At 36.5% G+C, this 22,841-nt stretch overlaps 1 protein-coding gene across 2 annotated transcripts; it reads left to right on the forward strand.

Moving 5' to 3' along the window:
* LOC132311648 (splicing factor U2AF-associated protein 2) lies at nucleotides 1-21,982 on the forward strand. Of its 2 annotated transcripts, XM_059809657.1 has the most exons (14): nucleotides 1-201; nucleotides 5,572-5,676; nucleotides 6,009-6,122; nucleotides 6,212-6,414; nucleotides 6,995-7,189; nucleotides 7,484-7,576; nucleotides 7,784-7,822; nucleotides 13,593-13,682; nucleotides 13,774-13,876; nucleotides 14,105-14,185; nucleotides 17,938-18,014; nucleotides 18,555-18,635; nucleotides 20,320-20,411; nucleotides 21,689-21,982. In XM_059809657.1, the coding sequence occupies exons 1-14, from the start codon at nucleotides 132-134 to the stop codon at nucleotides 21,810-21,812; spliced, it is 1,467 nt and encodes a 488-aa protein (XP_059665640.1). In that variant the 5' UTR covers nucleotides 1-131; the 3' UTR covers nucleotides 21,813-21,982. The 2 variants fall into 2 exon arrangements, with proteins under 2 accessions (XP_059665640.1, XP_059665641.1); XM_059809658.1 differs by lacking the exon at nucleotides 1-201 and having other exon boundaries at nucleotides 5,893-6,122.
* Nucleotides 21,983-22,841: the final 859 nt, after the last annotated feature.

The following is a 22,841-nucleotide window of genomic DNA, read 5'->3' on the forward strand; positions in this document are numbered from 1 at the left end:
TTGTCTTTCCCCCAAACCCCCGACCAGCACATATATATACACACATACACTCCGTAGTCCGTATATACAATATATATATATACGGAGTATATGTTTGTATTACTTGTGTCTCTATCGGAAAAGAAGAAACAATGTCGTCGAACGATCTCCCTGAGAATCGCCCCGCAAGCCCTCCCCAACATTCCCAACAACAGAGTACTGGTGAGTACGGATTATCCCAAATCAATTTTTATCTCTCTCTCTCTACCATATTTGTAGACAGAAAGAGGATAAAACCCCATTTTTTATAGTCTTTGAGTAATCATCCTGCTACTCTCACACGCGCGCGCACACACACACACACACATACCTGCACGCACACGCATACATGAAGTTTAATGTGTTTGTAGCGTATCCTGAAGAATATGACTTCATACTCCATGCCGTCTCTGCTGTTCTCTCTATGTGGGTTTGTATCAAATTCAGCCAGAAAATTGGGTTTTTTTAGGGTTTGGAACAGGAGGGCAAATATGTATGCATGTTTATATGCGTATGTCGGTGTGTGTATATACATATTTGCAGTTAAATTAGATCCTGCAACTCTGAGTTAACGTTAATTTCTGTGATTGGTTTCTAAATTGCATTTAAATGATGTTCATGTTGCTACCGTAATTGGAAAATGATGCATATTATGGTTCAGTTTGTTAATTATTTTCAAACACTGCTGTGTTAGTTTCTATTTTGTAAATTTTTTTATGATGATCGTCTATGGTATTGGTGTTTCGCTCAAAAAAAAAAAAAAAAAAAAAAAAAAAAAAAAAAAAAAAAAAGGGTTTCGCTTTCAGATCATGTTATGCTTGGCTAGTTTTCTGAATTGCCATGCGTTCCTACTGTGTAAACATGTAATTTAATATGTGGTTTATTGTTTATGCCGTTAAATCTGTTATTTTTTTTCCTGAATGGGTTTATAATTTTATTAATACAAAATAGACAATAGAGTACAATGATAGAGTGATCATAAGGAGACCACCGAGAAAACTGAAAACAAGACCAAAAGAGATAAGGATAGGGCATACCCTAACCCAAAGAAGAAGAAAAATGAAAACAGTCAAACCATCTCAAGACTAAGGAAACAATCAGACCAGAACAAGACTAAGGAAGCACATAATCAAAAAATAAGGTTTAGGTCTGATATGGTTATCCCAACAGCTGAGAAGCCCTCAAAACAAGCCTCCATTGCCAACTGCTGAGCAGAGTGAACAGGTCCACCATGAACTCTTTGATTTCTCTTACTCCATATACACCACAGGGTTGAGGTAAAAATACAACCCATCACTCTGCATTTCATAGAATTTCCCCGAGTATGATTGATGAACCAAGATACTAAATCTTGGAAGTGCTGCAGATTGTGAAAACCTTCCCAATGACATAAGTCAGCAATCCACTTCCAAACCTTATTAGCGTAAGGACAACACCAGAAAAGGTGATCCCTTGAATCAGTATTTGCAAAACAATTGTGGCATATAGCTGGACCAATGGATCATCTCTTCCTCAAAATGAAGTAGGAAGGAAAAGAGTTGAGAAGAATCAGAGCTGATTGGAGAGTCACTCTAGGCCTACCAGAGGTCCACACCAGCTTACTCCATGGTACCGCATCCCTCTTGTCTCTGCAAACATTCCACATAGATTTGAAGGAAAAATTGTCCATCCTCCAGGTGATTGAATCAACAGGTCCATTATTTGGAAGATAGGATAGGAATTGACCAATCTCAGTTGGCCATGAATCAGGTATGCACTATCCATTGATGGATTTCAACACACACAGTTTTGCAGAATAACCCAAACCTGCTGGCAGCAAACATCTGAGACCAAATTTCTTTTGAAAGGTCTGTCCTTTATACCATGGATTGTAGAAAAGGCATTGACAATCCCCAATAGAGGTGCTTTGGATGTTAGAGATTTTCGCCCTATTAGCCTGGTGGGTTGCATCTACAAGCTGATTGCCAAGGTGCTTGCTTCAAGGTTGAGGAAAGTGTTGGATGGCATCATTTCGGACTCTCAAAACGCTTTTGTAGGAGGCCGTCAAATTTTGGATTCAGTCCTTATTGCAAGTGAGTGTGTGGACTCCAGATTGCGTAGTGGAACCCCGGGTGTTCTTTGTAAGTTGGACATTGAGAAGGCGTATGACCATGTAAGTTGGAGCTTTCTTCTGTACCTGATGGGGAGGATGGGGTTCGGCGATAGATGGAGGAGATGGATTCATTTTTGTATTTCCAGTGCTCGCTTTTCGATCCTTGTTAATGGTGCTCCTACTGGTTTTTTCTCTAGTTCAAGGGGCTTAAGACAAGGAGATCCCCTTTCCCCCTTCTTGTTCTTGTTTGTGATGGAGGCCCTTAGTAGATTGATAAGAAGGGCTACCGAGTTGAGTCTTTTGAGAGGCTTTCGGGTGGGTAGGGAGGCAGATTCTCAGTTGGAAATCTCTCATTTGATGTTTGCTGAAGACACTTTAGTTCTTTGTGATGCGAACGTTTCTCAGATTAGATATTTGAGATGTGTTTCGATTTGGTTCCAAGTTGTTTCTGGCCTTAAAGTGAATGTGGGAAAAAGTGTTTTGGTGCCGGTTGGGGAGGTCCTTGAGATTGAGACTTTTGCTGATATTCTTGGCTGTCGTACTAGTTCATTTCCCATTTCTTACTTAGGATTGCCTCTGGGAGCTCCTTCGAGGTGTGTGGGAATTTGGGATCTAGTGGTGGATAGAATTGAGAGAAGGTTGGCGGGTTGGAAGAAGCAGTGTCTCTCCAAGGGCGATAGGGTCACGCTGATTAAGAGCACCCTCTCTTGTCTTCTCACGTATTTTATCTCTCTTTTCCAGATTCCCTCTTCAGTTGCGGAAAGGATAGAGAGGTTGCAGCGTAATTTTCTGTGGGGAGGTAGAGGTGAAGAGTTTAAGTTTCATTTGGTGAGGTGGGACCAAGTTTGCAGGCCAATTCACAATGGTGGGTTAGGGCTCCGTAAATTGGTGCCCTTTAATAAGGCCCTCCTTGGGAAATGGTTGTGGAGGTTCGGGGTGGAGAGACATCGGCTTTGGAGGAGGGTTGTGGCATGTCGTTTTGGGGAAATGAGAGGAGGGTGGAGTTCTTTGGAAGTTAGAGATCCTCGGGGGGTGGGGGTTTGGAAATTTATTCGGAAGGGTTGGGATGATTTTTCCAAGCACATTCGGCTTCGTATCAGAGATGGGAGGAGGATTCGCTTCTGGGAGGATGTGTGGTGTGGAGATTTGCCTCTTGCCCTCGCCTTTCCTCAGCTTTACAGGATTGCTATGGATAAGCAGGCCATGGTAGTTAACTGTTATCATCTTGATAATGGAAGACTGGTTTGGGATGTTTGATTCAGGTGTTCCTTTCAGGATTGGGAGATCGAGGAGGTCATTTGTTTCTTGGAGTTGTTATATCACCAGAGGATTGTGGAGGAGGATTCAGACTGTTGGTCTTGGATTGCAAACTCTCAGGGGCGCTTTGAGGTGAGGTCTTTCTTCAAGTGCCTCTCTTTTGTTCTTGGAGTTCGTTTCCCTTGGAAGTCTGTTTGGCAATCCAAGGCTCCTCTTAAGGTGGCTTTCTTTGTGTGGACTTCGGTCCTGGGTCGGATTTTAACCCAGGATAATCTGAGAAGGAGAAGCCAGGTGGTGGTCAACCGTTGCTCTATGTGTCTTAGTGATGAGCTAAGAAGCACGGACACGGATACGGGACACGGATACGACACGAAACGGACACAGGGACACGGCAAATCCAAAAAAATTAGGACACGGACACGGCAAATAGTATATATATATATATATATATATATATATATATATATATATATCAGCATTAATAATTTAAAAAAAAAACACTGATATGTTTAGGTTGGAATATATATATATATCACTGATATGTTAGTATATATATATATCAGCATCTTTAGGACACGGACACGGCGAATTGTGGCATCTTTAGGTTAGTATATATATATATCACCATCTTTAGGGTAGTACAAAACAAAAAATAGAACATATCAGCATTAAAAATTAAAAAAAAAAAAAAAAAAAAAATTAACATATCAGCATTAAAAATTAAAAAAAAAAATCCAGAAAAGTGTGTCCGAGCCGTGTCCGAGCTGTCCGAGCCGTGTCCGAGCTGTCTGAGTCGTGTCTGTGCCGTGTCCAAGCCGTGTCCGAGCCGTGTCCAAGCCGTGTCCAAGCCGTGTCCGAAAATAAAAAAAAATAAAAAAATTCCAAACACGTTTTTTGGCGTGTCAGACACGTGTCGGGGCGTGTCCGACTCGTGTCCGTGTCCGACACGTGTCGGACACGGATTCTTCGTCCATTTTGGAGTGTCCGTGCTTCTTAGGTGATGAGGAGTCTATGAATCACCTTCTTATTCATTGCCCTTTGGCTAGAGAGTGTTGGGTTTTGATGCTTGGCTTATTTGGTGTTTCTTGGGTTATGCCTGGATCTGCTAGAGGATTGATTGAGGCGTGGAGAGGTTGCCCTGTGGGGGCTCTCAGTCAGGACGCGTGGAGGGCTACGCCGCTTTGTGTGTGGTGGTGTTTATGGCTTGAAAGGAATAGGAGATTCTTTGAAGGAAAGGCTTTGTCGATTTCGGTGCTTAAATTCTTGATTATTTCTACTTTGTTTTGTTGGGTTTTAGGAAGAGATCATTGTTCTTTGGAGGAAGTAGTTGATTTTTTAGCCTCTTTGAAGGCTTGAGGCCTTTGTGGTCTTTTGTATTTGCATGGGTTTCGCTCCCCTTCTAAGCGTTTTTTTATAAAATTTTTACTTATCAAAAAAAAAAAAAAAAAATAAAAAAATAAAAAAATGTTGAAGCAGAAATTCTTTGTTATTCAGTATGGCTTTCCATAAGACTGAATCAGTATCCCTAGGATTCATGGTCCAGAAATAAACATTTCTCATGTACTTGTCCCTGAACCATTTAACCCAGAGGTCTTCCTTTGAAGCAATAAATTACCATGTCAATAAGGTAGTACATGTCTTGTTGATGCTGCTGAAGCTTCTCAAGCCCAGACCACCGTCTGCTCTAGGAACTGTTGTCTTGTCCCATGCCAGAAGAGGATTTTCTGATTGTCATGTTTCCCACTCCATAAGAAATTTCTCACCCTCCTTTCAATCTCTTCTTGAACACCAACAGGAATTTAGAAAACTGTAGCCCATGAGTAATAGTAATAGGAAATAACTGATTTTATGAGCTCCACTCTACCTGCCATATATAAGTTAAAGGAATTCCATGCTGAGAATTTGGCATTGACCTTTTCTAATAAACCAGTACAATGAATTTTTCAATCTGCTATCAATCAGAGGCAATCCCACGTAAGTGACTGGAAGTGCTCCCTCTTTGAAATCCAGAGCTCTCAGAATACTATGCTTCCTTCTAACGAGAAGACATTAAATCTGTTATTCATTTAATAAGATAACATATATGTGTGTGTGTTTTTGTGCATTTACACGTGTATACACTGAAATATTATGTGGTTGTACTGTATGCGTAATGATATAAGAAGAACAAGTAAAATGGGATGTTGTTTCTGGATTTATTGCAGAAAACGGCTTTGATCGGAATTCTGAAACAAGTACTGAAGTTGGATGGTATGTTCTTGGTGAAGACCAACAGCATATTGGCCCCTATGCTTTTTCTGAGTTGAATGGTGAGTCTTGCATTGATTTAGTAATTGTTGCAAGAAGTTGCATGGTTTTGGAACAGGCTAAAATGCCTTGAATTATTGTGTTGAATAAATGTATACTGGGAGAAGGGTGCCTTCCCTTTATCTTCTTGCAATTCATATATATATTTTCTTAGAAGTATAATTTATAGTTCCTTAAATTCTTAAGATCCCTTTGTTTTTCTCCTTCTTGAATTTCAGTTCCACCGGTAACCAATAAACACGGTTGTGGGACAATTATTCCATTTGTATCATGTTCAAATGGTCTTACGAGCTATTGAACCATCTACTTAAGCTTATTTGCTTCACCTGGACAGAGCATTATACAAATGGATACCTCGCTGAAAGTGCACTTGTATGGTCTGAAGGAAGAAGCGATTGGCAACCATTATCCTCAATTTTTGGCTTGATGACTGAAGTCTCTCAGCAGGGTACTAATTAATATGACTTCAGGTGCTGATACATATGTTTCTAGTTTATATTTTGAATTAGAGGTCTCATTGTTAAGTGAATTCTGCAGTGCCCTCCAACATTGATGACGAGTTCGAAAAATGGCAGAAAGAGGTGAGAGAGGCAGAAGCAGAGGTGTTGAAACATGAGTCTGTAAATAGCGATGAAGATCATGAAAGGCCTTCGACACCACCAGAGGGTGAGGAAGAATTCACTGATGATGATGGAACTACTTACAAGTGGGATCGGGGTCTTAGAGCGTGGGTTCCTCAGGTGGGTGCTTGGATTAGTTTATCATTTAAGTTTTCGGGTCCTACGTATCTTTAGAAATTGGTACTTGCCTCAGTATGGAATCTTCTATCTTTTTTTTAGGGAACACAAGATAAATTATTTCAGCTTTATTTGAAGCACAGTTAGGTTGTTTTCATATATGTACCATAAAATATACAATTTAATCACTTGATCGAGCACAATGCAGCTAAAGCTATAAACCCCACTGTTATGTATTCCTTTTAGAAAAAATTAGAGGTTAGCATCCATTCATTTTGGATTTGCAAAATTATTTTTCATCATTAGCATCCTCTTTTATTTTTAATGCTTCAATGCAGCTAAAGCTATAAACCCCACTGTTATGTATTCCTTTTAGAAAAAATTAGAGGTTAGCACCCATTCATTTTAGATTTCCAAAATTATTTTTCAACATTAGCATCCTCTTTTATTTTTAATGCTTTTTCATCTTAGGAATATTCTGTATTTTTATTTTTATTTTTTAAGTTCCATTTCATTATAGACACAAGGGGCAATCGGGTATGATTTGAATGTAGTAGTTTTTTACTAATTAGATATGTTACAGGACAACACATCTACAGAAACTGAGCAATATGGGTTAGAAGAGATGACTTTCTTAGAAGAACAGGAACTCTTTCCAGCAGTGAATGCTGTTGATACCGCTGTAAAGGAACAGGTCACAGATACCAGTGAAGTAATGGAAGGCGAAGCAAAACATAATGCTAAGAGAAAGTCGCCTGACAAGCCCGCTGAGAAGAAGGTTTTTTTTTTTTTTTTCTTCTCTCTCTTCTTGTTCCTTTTTCTAATTCTCAGTTATTTTAGATTTAGACTCTGCTTGTGTACCTCATTTCTTTTAAATTCAGCCAGTACGATGCCTCTTGTAGTGCTTTATATCATCATCATCATCATCATCATCATCTTGCAACTTAATTTTCCTTTGCACATTCATTTTGTTTCTGGAGTATGTTGAAGATGCACATTTCTAAATTCACAAATGATGTCCTTTTTTTTTTGTTTTTTTATCATATGTTTCTTATTTTCTATAAATTTACAGGAAGCTAACAAACCTCCAGATAGCTGGTTTGAATTAAAAGTCAATACCCATGTTTACGTGACTGGGTTGCCAGATGACGTTACTTTTGATGAGGTAAGCTATAGTCATTGTTACTTTCAAATCTATATCTTCAACGAGTTATCTTCTGTGGTTGTCACAGATGATTGTAGTTATAGTGTGTCTATATTTGACATATATTCTTACTAGTCAAATTAATGAGAATCAAATTCTCTCTTCAGCCGCTCCATTAATAATTTCTTGTGTTATGATGGTATGTCACTAATATGGGAAATCTTGCAGGTTGTGGAAGTATTTTCTAAGTGTGGGATAATAAAGGAGGTGAGTAATAACTCTTTATTTATTTTTTTTATTTTTTATTTTGGGGTATTTTCTTTGGAAAGTAAATAGTTTTTCCCTTCTCTTTTTCTTTCTTATTTATTTTTTCTATTTTGCATAGCGATAATCTGCTGGCATTAAAATAATGAATAAAGCTCCCTGGTTTACTGTACTGCGTTGAGAGCTTGCACTCAGCACATATATTTATTCAAATGAAGTAATCCATTTTTCCAGAACACACACAATCATATTGATTTTATTTTGTTCCAAAAAGATGTGCAAGCATTGATGTGTCAGTTTACTAGTCATGGATATTGTGGCAAGCCATATTATTATTATTATTATATATATCCATTTATGTGGCTTTTCCTTTAAATAGAACTGCAAGACTCGGGTTAATAGTTGAAGGGCTTTAACAACTGCAAGAATGAGTGGGTTGCTCAGGAAGGGATTGCGCCTTAATAATAATGTTAATAATAATATGGATCATGATAATGAAAGAATTACCTACTACTAGGTTTTATCTCATTCTTCACTTTTTCCCATCTACTAAATACATGATGCACATGTTCATGAGTTATTTACTTTAAATACTTCGTTAGAAAAGATGATAACTGGACCGCAGTGATGCAGGGATTAGTGGAACCTAATTTAAATTGAAGAGTCTGAAAGATTTGTATAGGAAGCTTACAGAACAGTTGAACAAACTGAAGCATTCTCACATATATGTTGGTCACTGGCACCAGCATGAAAGATTGGTAGATTTTCTAGATGATGACAATAGTTAATAATCTAAATAGTACGTTATATGTTTAACTAGTAATTAGCAGGTCCTAATGGGTTCTTTTGATAATTCTATTGAGTGGTTAAAATCGAAAACTTCAGTGGTTCATCCTTCATGTGCATTCAATAACACCAAGGTTGTTAGTATTGGGATTCCATGTTGGATCAACTAGGGGGTTAAGATTAAATTGATGATCATAAGATCCTACAAGATTAGTGAAAATACTAAACTATATGTATAAGTAAAGAAATAGTAAACTAGATAGAGAACAAGCTTAAAACACATAAGATGGCAGAAATATTATTACAAACACATGGAAGATGCATTACTTATACATGTTGTAAATAATGAAATAGAAGTGAAAGAGAAATGAAACAAGAAGAACGCATATATTACGTGGTTCAGCCACTAGGGCCCAAATCCACGGCACAAAGAGCCCAAAGGGCTACATCACTTTTATAATGCTCTCTCAACTCATACACAATACAATGGTGGAGTCTCCTTTATATAAGAGAAGAAATTATGAGAATGGAAAGAATTACAAAATAGAAAACAAGGAGGATTTTTCTTCACTGATTCCTCAAGTAACACCAAATCTTCAATTATAGGAAACAACATCAATTACTGAAAGATTTTTCTCCACTGATTCCTCTATTAAATCTTCAACAATATATATAAAAAATATATGGAACATGCATTATTTACCAATTCGCACAAGTAAATTTGATAATGTAGCTCAAAATGTAGAACCCTAATGCCATGCAATTTACAAGGTTGGTTGCACACAGGAAGATCAATGTTCAAATCTTTCTATTCCCATTTTTCATCATGAAAATGCATGTTCTATAATAGCAAATTTGATTTTTTACGAAACAAACTATGAACATCCTTTAAAATCTACCAAATGCAAATTACATAATCCTCAACAACCAACGTTTTTAACCAATAACCAGTGTCTTAAAATCAGTGCAGTTTACAAATATATTCGAGCATAAGAAATAAACAGATTACCATATCTTTTGTATACCTGAACAATCCTGAATATGGTGATCCTAACATGATTCTATTTCTTTGAAATTTTCATATGATTTGGATCTATTTGATAAGTCTGGTAGGATCGTGTGATCCTACATTGCGGGTCGCGATTTTGATAACCATGAATAACACATAGTTAGTGCATAAAAGTTAGTTCCCCTTCACAGTATTTGAACCTTAAATCAAAGAGACGTGGCAATGCTTCTATTGAATGCTAAATATGCTCAGGTGAAGGGTATTTTTAATTTTGATTTAAATAAACAAATTTGCCCACAAACTTTTAGTTTAAAAACTTTAGTTGCTAAAATCTTTTGGTAGTACTAGTTTAGCACTGAATTTTCAGTTCCATGTTTTCAATTTTTCTTGTAATAATAGCTGATAACATAACTGCAATTTGTTTTATAATTGAGTGGGTGGGGGTGTTGGTGGACAAACATGAAGTGTTGTATGGTGGTGTATATGCATGCATGTTTTATTTTTATTTGTATGACAAACACCACCAACAAAGCCTTTTTCCCAACTGCTTGGGATGGCTACATGATCTTATTTTTCCATTCCGCTCTATCCAAGGCCGTAGCCTCAGTCAAACCATATGTTATCAAATCCTTCCTTACTAACTCTACTCGTGTTAACTTTGGTGTTCCTCTTCCCTTAGTATTATCCTCAATGTGGATTATGTCACTCTTCCTAACTGGCGGACTTAAAAGGTCTTTCGTGCTCCAAACCATCTTAACCGATTCTTTCATTTTATTTCCAATTGGTGTTACTCCAACCATTTCACAAATGTGATCATTTCTAGTCTTACCACACATCGATCTCAAAATTCGCATTTTTGCCCCACACCCCATATGCATTCTGTTCCATATAGTACAACTGGTTTGATGGTTGTTCTACATAATTCCCTTTCAATCTTAACACTATTTAACGTATGCCTTGATTCTATGACATCATCTCCAATTTTTCTTTCATTTTGAATAGAATAATTGAGCCTAAATAACAAAAGTGTTCACTTTTTTGTACATCTTGATTCCAATCTTCACTACATCCTCATTTGATTCCAATCTTCACTACATCCTCATTTGTATGTTTTCTTGACGTAGCGGAAGCGGGAAAAGAGATAAATATCTCACACAGAGCAAAAGCTCAAACAGATTATAAAACTGATATATTGTTAATTTCATTCAAGCTGCCTCAACAATACAAAGGTGAGCGTTATTTATAGCCTAATCTGAACTTGCTCACCAAGTAACGAAATGCAACTTGCATTCACTTTCATAATGATGCGGACCCCACTTTCTCACATGTCACCTTACTCGCTAAGTACAAGAATGGAACTTGCACTTACTTTCATAATGATGCTCTCATATATCACCTCCTTGCTCACTAAGTAAAAGAATGCAACTTGCACTCACTTTCATAATGATGCTCTCACATGTCATCTCCTTGCTCACTAAGTAAAAGAATGCAACTTGCACCTTTATGTTTACATATACATATATATATACACACACACACACACTATATATTATATATATTAAATCATGGATGTCCTGCGTCAGACCCCTCCACTTCAGAAAAATTTGTCCTCGAGTTTGATTGCGGATAAAGTTATTCATCTGGTGGATGATACTCGAATAAGTCCACCACATTGAAGGTATTAGAGATTGTTATGTTCTCAGGAAGCTCCACCGCATAAGCATTATCATTAATCTTTCGCTTAATGCGAAGTGGCCCATACTTTCTGTTTGTCAACTTGCTATAAGTCCCAATAGGAAATCTAGTTTTACGCAAGTGTACCATCACAAGGTCACCTTCCTGGAATACTTTCGCTCGCCTTTGTTTGTCAGTTGCAGCTTTATATTTGACATTGGACTGCTCCAACTTCTTCTTGACTTCAGCTTGAATAGTCTGGATTCCTTCAGCCATATTCTCTGCTGCAATATTCAATCCTGGAATTTTGGGCAGTGAAACCAAATCTAAGGCATGCCTCCGGGCTTTAGTATAGACAATCTCAAATGGCGTTTTCCAGAGGATAGATTATACATGCTGAAAGCAAATTCGATCAGTGGAAGAGTTGAATCCCACTGCTTTGGTTTATCACTTGACACACAGCGAATCATATTTCCCAATGTTCTATTTACCACTTCTGTTTGGCCATCGGTCTTCAAAGAAGTATCAAATTTCTTCCACAAGGTCCTCCAAAAATGACCGAGAAATTTGACATCACGATCTGAAGTAATGGACTTTGGAACTCCTTTCAAGTGAACAATATCTCGGAAAAACAAATTAGTAATGTGGGATCCATCCGAGGTCTTCCGGCATGGTATAAGAACCTATCAACAACCACAAAAATAGAATCCATACCTCTCTGTGTTCGTGGAAGTCCTAACACAAAATTCATGGTCAAATCCTCCCAAATATTTTCTGGTATGGGCAGCGGAGTATATAACCCAGTATTTTGCACCTGAGCCTTGGCTGTCTGGCATACTGGACACTTCTGCACAAACCTGCCAACATCACGTTTCAACTGTGGCCACTGGTAATGCTTCTCAGTTAGTGCAATCATCTTATCTCGGCCTAAGTGTCAACCCAAACCACTACTACACAGTTCTCGCAACGATGTTTTTGGAATATAGAGCTAATTGCCACGAAACAGATAACCGTCCTGAATATGAAACTCAACAGCAGGTCGTTGTGAACTGCCCTTGGCCCAAGTTGCCCCGATTTATGCTTCAATGCAAAGGTAAATTTATGAAGAAAAGAAATTCACCCGGCAGGCATACTGTTCAACCTCTTCCTCGTAAATTTCATTGCCTGGTGATCACTGTACAACACAAATTCCCTCTGAATCAAATAATGCTCCTAGTGTTTCAGAGCTCGGATGACCGCATAGAACTCCAATTCATATGTAGTCCACTTCTGTCTCGCCTCACAGAGTTTTTCACTAAATACTCAACTGGTCTACCTTCTTGAAAGAGAACACCACCTATGCCCATGATAGAAGCATCACACTCCACCTCAAAAACCTTCTTGAAACTTGGCAATGCTAGAATTGGGGAAGTGTACAACTTCTCTTTAATCATTACAAACGCTACTTCCTGATTATGACCCTACTGGAATTTTCCCCCCTTCATGCACTCAGTGATTGGAGCCACAATGTTACTGAAATTTCGGATAAATCTGCCGTAAAATGTTGCCAATCCGTGAGCACTGCAAACATGACTCACAGTCTCTGGTGCAGGCTATTCTCGGATAGCACGAACCTTTTCTTCATCAACCCGAATGCCATCAGCTCCGACAATAAATCCCAAAAATAGCAATATGTCTGTCATAAAGCAACACTTTTTTAGGTTGATATATAACTTGCTAGGATGCAAGGTCTGTAAGACCTCTTGTAGATGCTCCATGTGTTCTGCTTCATTGTGACTGTACACCAAAATATCATTGAAGTACACCACCACGAATCTGCCAATGAACGGTTTCAGGACCTGGTTCATTCCCATGAAACAGCTCGGTGCATTGGATAAGCCGAATGGCATAACCAACCACTCATACAGTCCCTCCTTTGTCTTGAAGGCTGTATTCCATTCGTTACCCGGTCTAAATCTGAATCTGATGATACCCATTTCGCAAATCAATTTTTGGAAAGTTTAGACTGGCATTGCAAGCTCTAATTATAACTCAGACTAGTTTGGCACAAATTTGCAGCCAAACTCTTCCAACACTAATTGAGGTCTTGTATAGTGTGGCTGTTAGTAGATTTGTAGAGAAGGGTATTGCTTGGGTTTGGTTCTTTCAACTTGGGATGGTAGGTTGCTTATCTACCAGATTCGTGCTGTAGGATTCACCTTTGGTTTCTTTTTATTTGTAACTGCTTTACATTGTTGAAAAAGCATAATTGGTGTCTGAGCACCATGTTCTAATACATAGAATTCGTATCATTGAAACTTTTAGGACCCTGAAACAAAAAAGCCTCGTGTGAAGATATATGTTGACAAAGAGACTGGAAGAAAAAAGGGTGATGCGCTTGTTTCATTTCTGAAGGTAATGTTTTTATCGAATCTCTGCTGAATCTGAAATTTAACAGTGTCAGATCCTTACTCTTGGCTTTCCATCATCTCTTCCTGTGCATTAGGAACCTTCAGTTGCTCTAGCCCTCCAACTTTTGGATGGAGCACCTCTACGGCCTGGGGGCAAGATTCCTATGTCAGTTACCCAAGCAAAGTTTGAGCAGAAAGGTAATATTTGAGGGCCATGGTACACTGATTATGTCATATTGAAAGGATAAGAATTTCATCTTGTTCACTTGTCAGAAAAAAGAAAAAAGAAAAAAAAAGAGTTTTCATCTTGTTCATTTACCATACAGGATATGGAACCCTCATTTTGTTCTGCTGGATAAAAGATTCTTTTAAACTTTTTCAATAACTTTTCTATATTGTATTAAGAGCTTCCTCTGTGCTTTACAGGGGAGAAATTTATATCCAAACAAACAGACAAGAGAAAGAAAAGGAAACTTCAGAAGGTCGAACAGAAGATGCTTGGTTGGGGTAGGTTTTTATTTTACATTTAAATTTCCAAATCTAATGTGATATAGGAATTTCACCTTTTTAGACTGCAACTGATTCAAATTTAATTAGGCTAATTTCTAATTTTTTCCACAATTCAAAACAAAGTGCAATGATAATTTGTAACTCTATTTTTATTTCTATTTCTATTTCTATTTCTTAAGCTTACCTCTAGTCTTCTTGCTGGATGTGGGAATGATATTTCTGCTGCAGCCAGTCTTTGTAGCTTTTCGCTATTATTGTTTGTTGGGGGTTTCAGCCTTACATGTTGGTTTTTTTCTATGGCTTGTAAAACTTACTCTTATAGTTTCTGAAAATGGGGTGAGCATTTATTTTAGGCCTCTTGGCAGATAAGACACATCAATTATTTTAATATTGTTAGGTGATGGAAAGAAATAGAAGATGCTTCAATGGAGTGGAGGCTCCTATTTGGTTGATTAAATTCTATATTCTTAGATCGTTATTTTTTGTGGTTAATGGTTATAATTGTAAATCCTTGGGAGATCTCGTTGATTTTGTGGATAGCTTAAAGGTATAGTGGGTCTTTTGGTCTTTGTATATGGGACGCACTCCCCTTTTGAGCGCTTTCTTTAATGAATATTACTTATAATAATAATGAAAATAATAACAATAATGAAATTTAAAATGTGTCTGTGCGTGTTTTTTGCCCACATGGATGTGAAGTTCATAATGTTTGCTGGTATATTTTCTTGTTAGATTTCTTTGGTGTTTTTGCAATATGTAACGGATCTTTCCTCAGAATGGAGAAGTCCACAAGGTTGATGCATTGAATGTGTAATTTGATTTTTTTTATATTTTGCTATTTTTATTTATTTTTGGTATATTATACAAGGAGAAGTATTTGGAATAGTTGCTGTGTATCATTGATCATGTTTCACATTTATAGTTCTTGATGGGCAGCAGAGCAGGTGTTCTTTAAGAGAAGCTTCCTTCTCTCTCTCTCTCTATAATTTGTTGAGAAAATATGTGAGGTGAAAAATCATGGATCTGATTGGGTCACATTTGTCAGCCCCATGTCCCAGTCCTTTCAGTAGGGAATTTGGGTGGCACAGAAGCTGTAATTGGAGACCTCATTAGAGATTGCTCTGTTATGTGTTTTTTCCCCCTAAATTTTCCTCTTAAAAATGTTGAGGTTAGACATTCAATAATTTGTTGTATTAGGAACGCTCTATTAGTGTATTGTGACTATCATATCCGTGTATTTGTCTTTTCTTCCTTTTGAGGTAATCTTGTTAGGTTGGTTTTACTATGATCTGCATAATATCTTTAAAGAAAGAAAGTTTCAAATCGTTCCTTCAACCATATCTCCTTATAAATGTGTAGGATTTTCTTTCAATCTAATAGAATCTTTACTTCTCACCCCAAAGGTACAGTTTATTATGCTTTACCTAATTTTTCAGGTTAAACATTGTAGATCAATTGATTAGGAGAAAATAATGGCATTGCTTATATTATATTGACCCTTCTAAATGCATGAAGTACCCATGTCAGACAGTTACATAAAAATTCCATTTTTCTATATCTTTGTGTTTGGGATCTAATAAATTCATCTCTTAGATACATACCCGCTCCTAATACATGTGCAATGCATGTGATCATTACCAAAAATGAGGTTTATTAATTATATGTATTTCATCCTCAAATTAAATTATAATTGATGAGTAAAATGTAACTTCTTTTCTTTAAAAATGAAAGAACCAAAAATATATGATTTATTTTATTTCATCATTTTGTTAAATTTCTTGTATATAGGTCTTCAATGTGAATTATACTATAAAAAGTAATAGAAATGTGTGCAGCCACTTAATGGAAGGTTGAACTTGGGGCCACTAGTGGGGATGAGTGAGTCACTTGCCTTCCAAAAAGAAAAAGAATTAGAAAAAAGAAATGGTTTCTTTTTCTGTGTCTTTATCAGCTTACTATATGATGGTAATTCATTGAGATTCTTGAAGGAAATATTAGAATTCAGTTGATTATCATTTACCATGGTGATTCTAACGTATCAATATATATACTTATATATAATATTGTGATTTGTCAATTATACATGTTTAGAATGTCAAATGAAAAGGTCATAGTTGTTTCTTATGGCAACTCTGTCAAGAAATAGCAATTTCAATACCATCAGTTATTTTGATCCCAAAATTTTGGTTGGTGAAACAATTATGACACTGGCTTTCTTTTACAAATAAGATGCCACTTAAATGATAGCATCAAATTTGGGGATGGAAAATTATATTTTCACTTATTTATTTATTTTTTAAAAATAAGATGGCTCTTATATTTTCACTTATTTTCATGTGCTACATGTCCTCTTTTTGTTTTGTATCAGCCAACTAGTTTTATTGTTGTTGGACTTTTTAACTTGGATAAATAAACAGTGAATTTGGGGATTGCAGGCATTTATTCCCATCTAGTGCATGATTTACATATTTATTGTCAAGGACTCAGTAATCATTTTGTTATCATTAAACATGTACACTGATTGAATTTGAGGGCGTAATATTACAAGTATATTCTGGAAAAGGTTCAGTGAATCAAACTACTTAACCCTTTTTCTTGGGGCATTTTTTTCCTAGGTTTGGGTAGTTGGTTTCTGATGTCTTGATGGATGTATTATGTGTAAGGTGATGGAAATTCCGGTGGATAGGTTATGGTGAAACTGAGGTGGTCTTAGGATAGGAGAGACATTGGCAGTAGTTAACAGAATGGGCGGGGTACTTCTATCCTAATAAGGCTGTTAAAGATTCGTTTGAACCAGTTTTATGTCTTGATGGCGAAAATAATCAATGTAACCACTACAGAGGTGTAGACTACAGAAATAATTAACGAACCATTGATTTAAGCCATCAAACTTCAAAAAACCACATGATCCGAAGTCCAAGTAGACCATGGCCACATACTGAGCTTGACAAGCTCTGTGGCTCTTCTTCTAAAAGAGTCAGGTATTAGATATGTTGAGTGCCCGTGCGTTTTGTGTATTAGGGACACGTTCCCCTTTTGAACGCTTTTCTAATATATTTTTCTTATCAAAAAAAAAAATTAGATATGTTGAGTGCCCGCGTGGAGACAGCTTTTCAATGGGGAGAGCAAGTGATGGAGATCTGTTTTGTAGAAAATTTACTGAGCTGACAGAGATTGCGTAATCTGATTGGAATGGAGAGGTTACACTATGAGGTTGGGGAGATTGAACAGTGAACCCATCTGGAAATTGTCATCTGCGCAGCCCAAGATTGTGCAGTGGGAGACATAGTCTTGCCTAGCATTGCTTGGATAAACTTTGCTTTGGTCCACTTGTTGAAGTCTGAGATCTAAGAAACACGTTCGCCAACCTTATAGAGATACAACATGTTTAACAATTTTAAGGGGACATCATGTTTTATAGAGATATGGTTACATATCAACTGGAGATGGAGAATCATTTCTCTGTAGTGCATCACAGAGCGAGTTGGCAAAGTAACATGCGGATTGTTATAGTGATGTCATGTGGTGGGACGGAGAGTGCCATGTAGACTTCCGTTTGGAAGACATGTGACGAAGTGAGGGACAAATGGTAGCAAATTCCAACTAGTTGTGCTTTTCTATAATCTACATAATTTGATGATATTTCTTTATATCCTTTCTTTTTTATGAGAGTTTACTCGTATTGAACTTTCATCTAGTACTTGTGATGAGATTAACCCCTTGATATAACCTTTTCTTTAATGTTGCAGGTGGTCGTGATGATGCAAAGCTTTCAATTCCTGCCACTGTTATTCTTCGATATATGTTCGCTCCTGCAGAAATGAGGGTAATGCTTCTAAACCAGCTCAACCCTCTCCCTCCTAACTAATAAAGAAAAAGGGTACAAAAAAAAAAAAAGAGAAAAAAATGGAGTAATGTGTAAAAGCTGTATAATCTATAAAAAAACTTGTATAGCTGGGTTTATTATTATTGTTTCCATTATTTAAATTTTAAATAGATTGTGGATTTTTTCGTACATGACTTTTACAATGGTTTAAACCATCACTAACAATGATAAACAACATGTGACGTTATGTTGGGATATACAAATTTGAATCGAACCAGCTACTTTATTTTATTTATTATTTTAATGGACAATATTCTCTATATTTAATAATTTAATTTACTTTTGTTCAATAATAGAGTTCTTCTATTTTAAATATCAATTATTTTAATATAACTAGAAGCACCGTATTACTATTTTTTTCCATTTCTTTTCTTGTGATGATTATAATCTTCCAAGTCTCTCTTTACTACATTGTTTTGGTTTAATCAGGGACTGCTAACAACATAGCATTTTAAGCTGACATTCTTTTAATGTTTGCAGTCTGATGAGAATCTACGTTCTGAATTAGAAGCAGATGTCCAAGAGGAATGTGTAAAACTTGGTCCTGTTGAATCAGTCAAGGTATGTTTACTTCTTTCTGTACAATTAAGTTTTCTCAATTCTCTCTCCTCTTTTTTTTTGGTGAAAGTGATGATAAGGACCTGGTTCCGGGGCTTTGACATTGAGTTGCGCAAGGTCCATGATCTAGACCTAGAGGGGGTGAATAGGTCTTCTAGGATTAAAAAATAATAACAATAAAAATTGATTTTAACAATTTTTTGTAATTAAAAAAAAAAAAAACAGAAATTCAAATCAATTCATAGCGGATAATAAAAATCTGTCAACTCATGTGAGTCATAAGCAGATAAAACTTAAAACAATGGACACAGATTTTTACTTGGAACAAGGGGAAAAACTATGGGAGTAACAGGAACCAAAATCCGATATGTGAGAAAGAGAGAACAACCTAAATTAACAGATTCTACCCCAAGAATTCCCTATTTAGCTCGTGACACAGACAACTCCAAACCTTCTTCCAAAAGTCTCCAATCATCCGTATGCTCGTCAACGGTATCCGCTCCTTAATGAATTTGCTTCTCTAGTGATTTTGGTCTCCGTCACTAGTTGTCCAGGCTTCAATTTATGGAGATGGATTGAATTGTAATGTTGAACTCTTGTTGAAGTACGCAGTAACACTTGTCGACACATGAACTACACTCACAAATACTAGAATGATGAATGAAAAAAAAAAATAAAGATGCACTCTATAGCTCACAAATAAGCTCATATATTTCTACATCTCTTATTCTGTCGTAGTACCATATATATATATATATATATATATATATATATATATATATATATATTTATTTATATACATATAGACAACATAGAAGTACAGAGAATATGGTAGGTAGAGTTTAAAACAACTTGGAAACTAATTTTTTGACTAGCTAGATCAATTGAAATTACCGTCAATGATCGACGATACTCTGGAAGCCCTTGATTGATCGAAGTTTGTTGCAGTGTAAACTTGGAAAAAAAATGCAAATACGAACATCCTGAACATCCTAAAAACACTTATGATGCATGTTTAGAAGAATTTAAGGAATCAAATAAGATCAATGTCATGAAAACTTAAGACCTAAATATGCATGCATGAATCTTAATTTGGTGAGTGTTTCACTGTTTTAATTTACCTTTATACCCTTCTAAACGAAGATTACATACTTACCCTTGCGTGTAGCTTGCAATTTCCTTCTTCGACCTTGGGAGGTAACAACTAATACTTACTAACTTTTGGAAACTTCTAACCTAAGCTAGAAATTAAAACAAAAGTTAAAACTCCAGTCTTGCTTATGTCCTATCAACCGAAAAGAAAGTAATAATTGTTACCGCTCCTAGCACCCTCGTTTAATGGGGATCACACTAGGTAATGACTCTTATCTGTCTTCACGCTATTTTTTAATTTATAGGCCTCTGTGTTTCCTTTCTTTCAGAGTCTCGTGTAAATTTACATCTTTTGATATTACTGGTTTGATATTGATGTTATCAGATGCAATGGCTTCTTTTTCATTATTTACTCTTCTATCTCAAGTATTTAATGTTCATTTAGGTTTATCTTTATGCTATATGATGAATGTTTAGATTTCATGACTGATTTTCCTTTTCTGGGAATTTATTTATTTCATGTAAATTAAGGCTTTTACGAGCATTATATGTTTAAATGGCTATTTCTTATGTTCAGATGTGGTTCTGTTTGCAGGTTTGTGAGAATCATCCTCAGGGTGTTGTTTTGGTAAGATTTAAGGATAGAAGAGATGCCCAGAAGTGCATAGATATGATGAATGGACGATGGTAATTGTGCTGATCCTTGAGGTTTTTGTAATAAATTCTTTAATTTGAGAGAGGACAGAGCTATCATAATGACTAATTCAGAATTTGTTGGACTTCAAACATCAAATCATCAAGCTGTCGTAGCACGAAGTGTTGTCATGACACCTGATAGGATTGGAGTTAGGGGGTCAGTTCTTACCATTGGCCTAAAAACAACAATATATCATACTTTAGAACTACATCGACATTTACACGAGTTGACCATCTACCTATGTTAGTTGGCCTTGTGAATGCATCTGCATTTTTTAAGTTGTGTCGAGAAATTATGAGGCGTGATACTGTTTCCAGAGTCCTTACTTTGGAATAGTGGTGGTTATGTTTCCTCGTGGGCATGGTCGCATGTACTAAGTTGTGTTCGTTCACTCTTTTGGTTTCCCGAGTAACCATCGGTCATTACAACATTACAACTTAAGAAATTCTGAATGATGTCCGGCTTACCTGCATGTGCTCTCACTGGTTTCCCAAGTAACCATCGGTCATTACAACATCTACCTATGTTAGTTGGCCTTGTGAATGCATCTGCATTTTTTAAGTTGTGTCAAGAAATTATGAGGTGTGATACTGTTTCCAGAGTCCTTACTTTGGAATAGCGGTGGTTATGCTTCCTCGTGGACATTGTCGCATGTACTAAGTTGTGTTTGTTCAGTCTTTTGGTTTCCCAAGTAACCATCGGTCGTTACAACATTACAACTAACTTCAGATCGATCTCCAAGGAGGAAAATATTTTAAATTTTTGCTGATTGCATTTCAGAAAGGATGAACATGGATCTTACTTATTGCCTTTTGTAATACATTTAGAACTTCTGGCAACTTCAATATAATCTTAGGATTTCTTCTGATTATTATGTTACTGAAGTTGCAGGCGCTTTTGTAATCCTAGGAAATTCTAGTTTTTTTGGGTTTCCTTTTCTTCTTTTTCTTTATTATTATTTTTATTTTATTTTATTTTTTAAAATTTGGGTTTCTTTTTGTTTTGACGAAAACTTATATTTTAATAGGGAATATTCCCATATAGGTGTTTCAATGACAACTAATCCTGACTTCCTGAGTAGTTAGTATTTGAGGGTTGATTGAGATGAGAAGTCATTTCTGGGTAGTTTGGGTGTTGAAAACAGATCAACATTTTCTAATGGGTGTTGCAAACCTAAGTTTATCTAATTGATCTGATATACTTTTGGCTTTTTCTTACCGCCTTTTTTTCTTCTCTTATCTGGTTGTGATTTCTGCATGCCATTTAGGTTTGGTGGTAGGCAGATCCACGCGAGTGAGGATGATGGAATTGTTAACCATGCTAAGGTGCGGGATTTGCAAGATGATGCTGAAAGATTGGAGAAGTTTGGAGCCGAACTTGAAGAAGATTGAGTTGAATTCTGCATTTGAACTTGAAGCATCTTTCACTGACATTGATCACCCTGTATAATCAAAATATGAGGAGCTTGTAGAGGACCGAACCTTTCACGTTTGCATAAACATATTTTACTCGTGAAGACATTTAATACCCAAATTTTGAAATATTTATTTCCTTCCTCAAATCTTGCATGCAGTACAAGTTATAATGTGATACGGTGATTTTACATGCATACTGATTTTAGATGATAGTCTCCAGTAACCAGACCCTTGAAAAAGTAATTCAGTTCTCTCTATTCCCAAATTGATAAATGTAGTCGGTCCTTGACGGAGATTTCTCCATGGTTAAATTTTGAGTATCAAAGTTTATCTTTTTTACCAAAGGGTCTCTAGTCCAATGGTATAACCGCTATACTGCTCCATCATCAAAGAGGAAGGGGGAGGTTCGAGCCCAGGAGTAAGTAAAGTGTGTTTGTGTTTGCTAAACCAAAAATAAAAAAATTGTTTTGAACTCTCAATTTATTGGAAAATTCCTAGGTATGGTGATAAATAATGAAAATTTGACTCAAGTTGGTAAGAGAGAAATAACACTAGGGTTGTAGATGAGTGAGAGAGGACTGAATCGATTGGTGTTTGGTTGACAAACTAAATAAAGGGCGGGAGGGCAATTCTACTTTGAAGATGAAAAGGGAGCTTTTGGAAGAGATGTTAACTTATGAATACTGTTCTTTATTATTATTATTTTTATTTTTATTTTTATACTGATTTGCGCTTTTAAAATTCATGGTCATGATTCATCCAAGAGCACCTTGCAGGCCTCCTGCAAGACATTTATAACCCCAAGATGTGGTTTGATAATGCAAATATTTGCCAAGTTAGAGCTCAAATTGAAGGGTATAAAAGACTTTAGTCTGCAGTTTTACTACCTGAATCCTTCTTGAAAGGATCAAGTTCTTCAGGGACGCACAACTTTTGAAAGTTACATCCACTAAACACAACAGGGCAGATTTTTACAACAAACGGGAGTCACCTAATGCTCAGTTG

Source organism: Cornus florida, unplaced genomic scaffold (assembly GCF_030987335.1).
Source record: "Cornus florida cultivar Cherokee Brave unplaced genomic scaffold, ASM3098733v1 CherokeeBrave_3.0.0_Hap2_Chr06, whole genome shotgun sequence".
NCBI lineage: Eukaryota > Viridiplantae > Streptophyta > Magnoliopsida > Cornales > Cornaceae > Cornus > Cornus florida.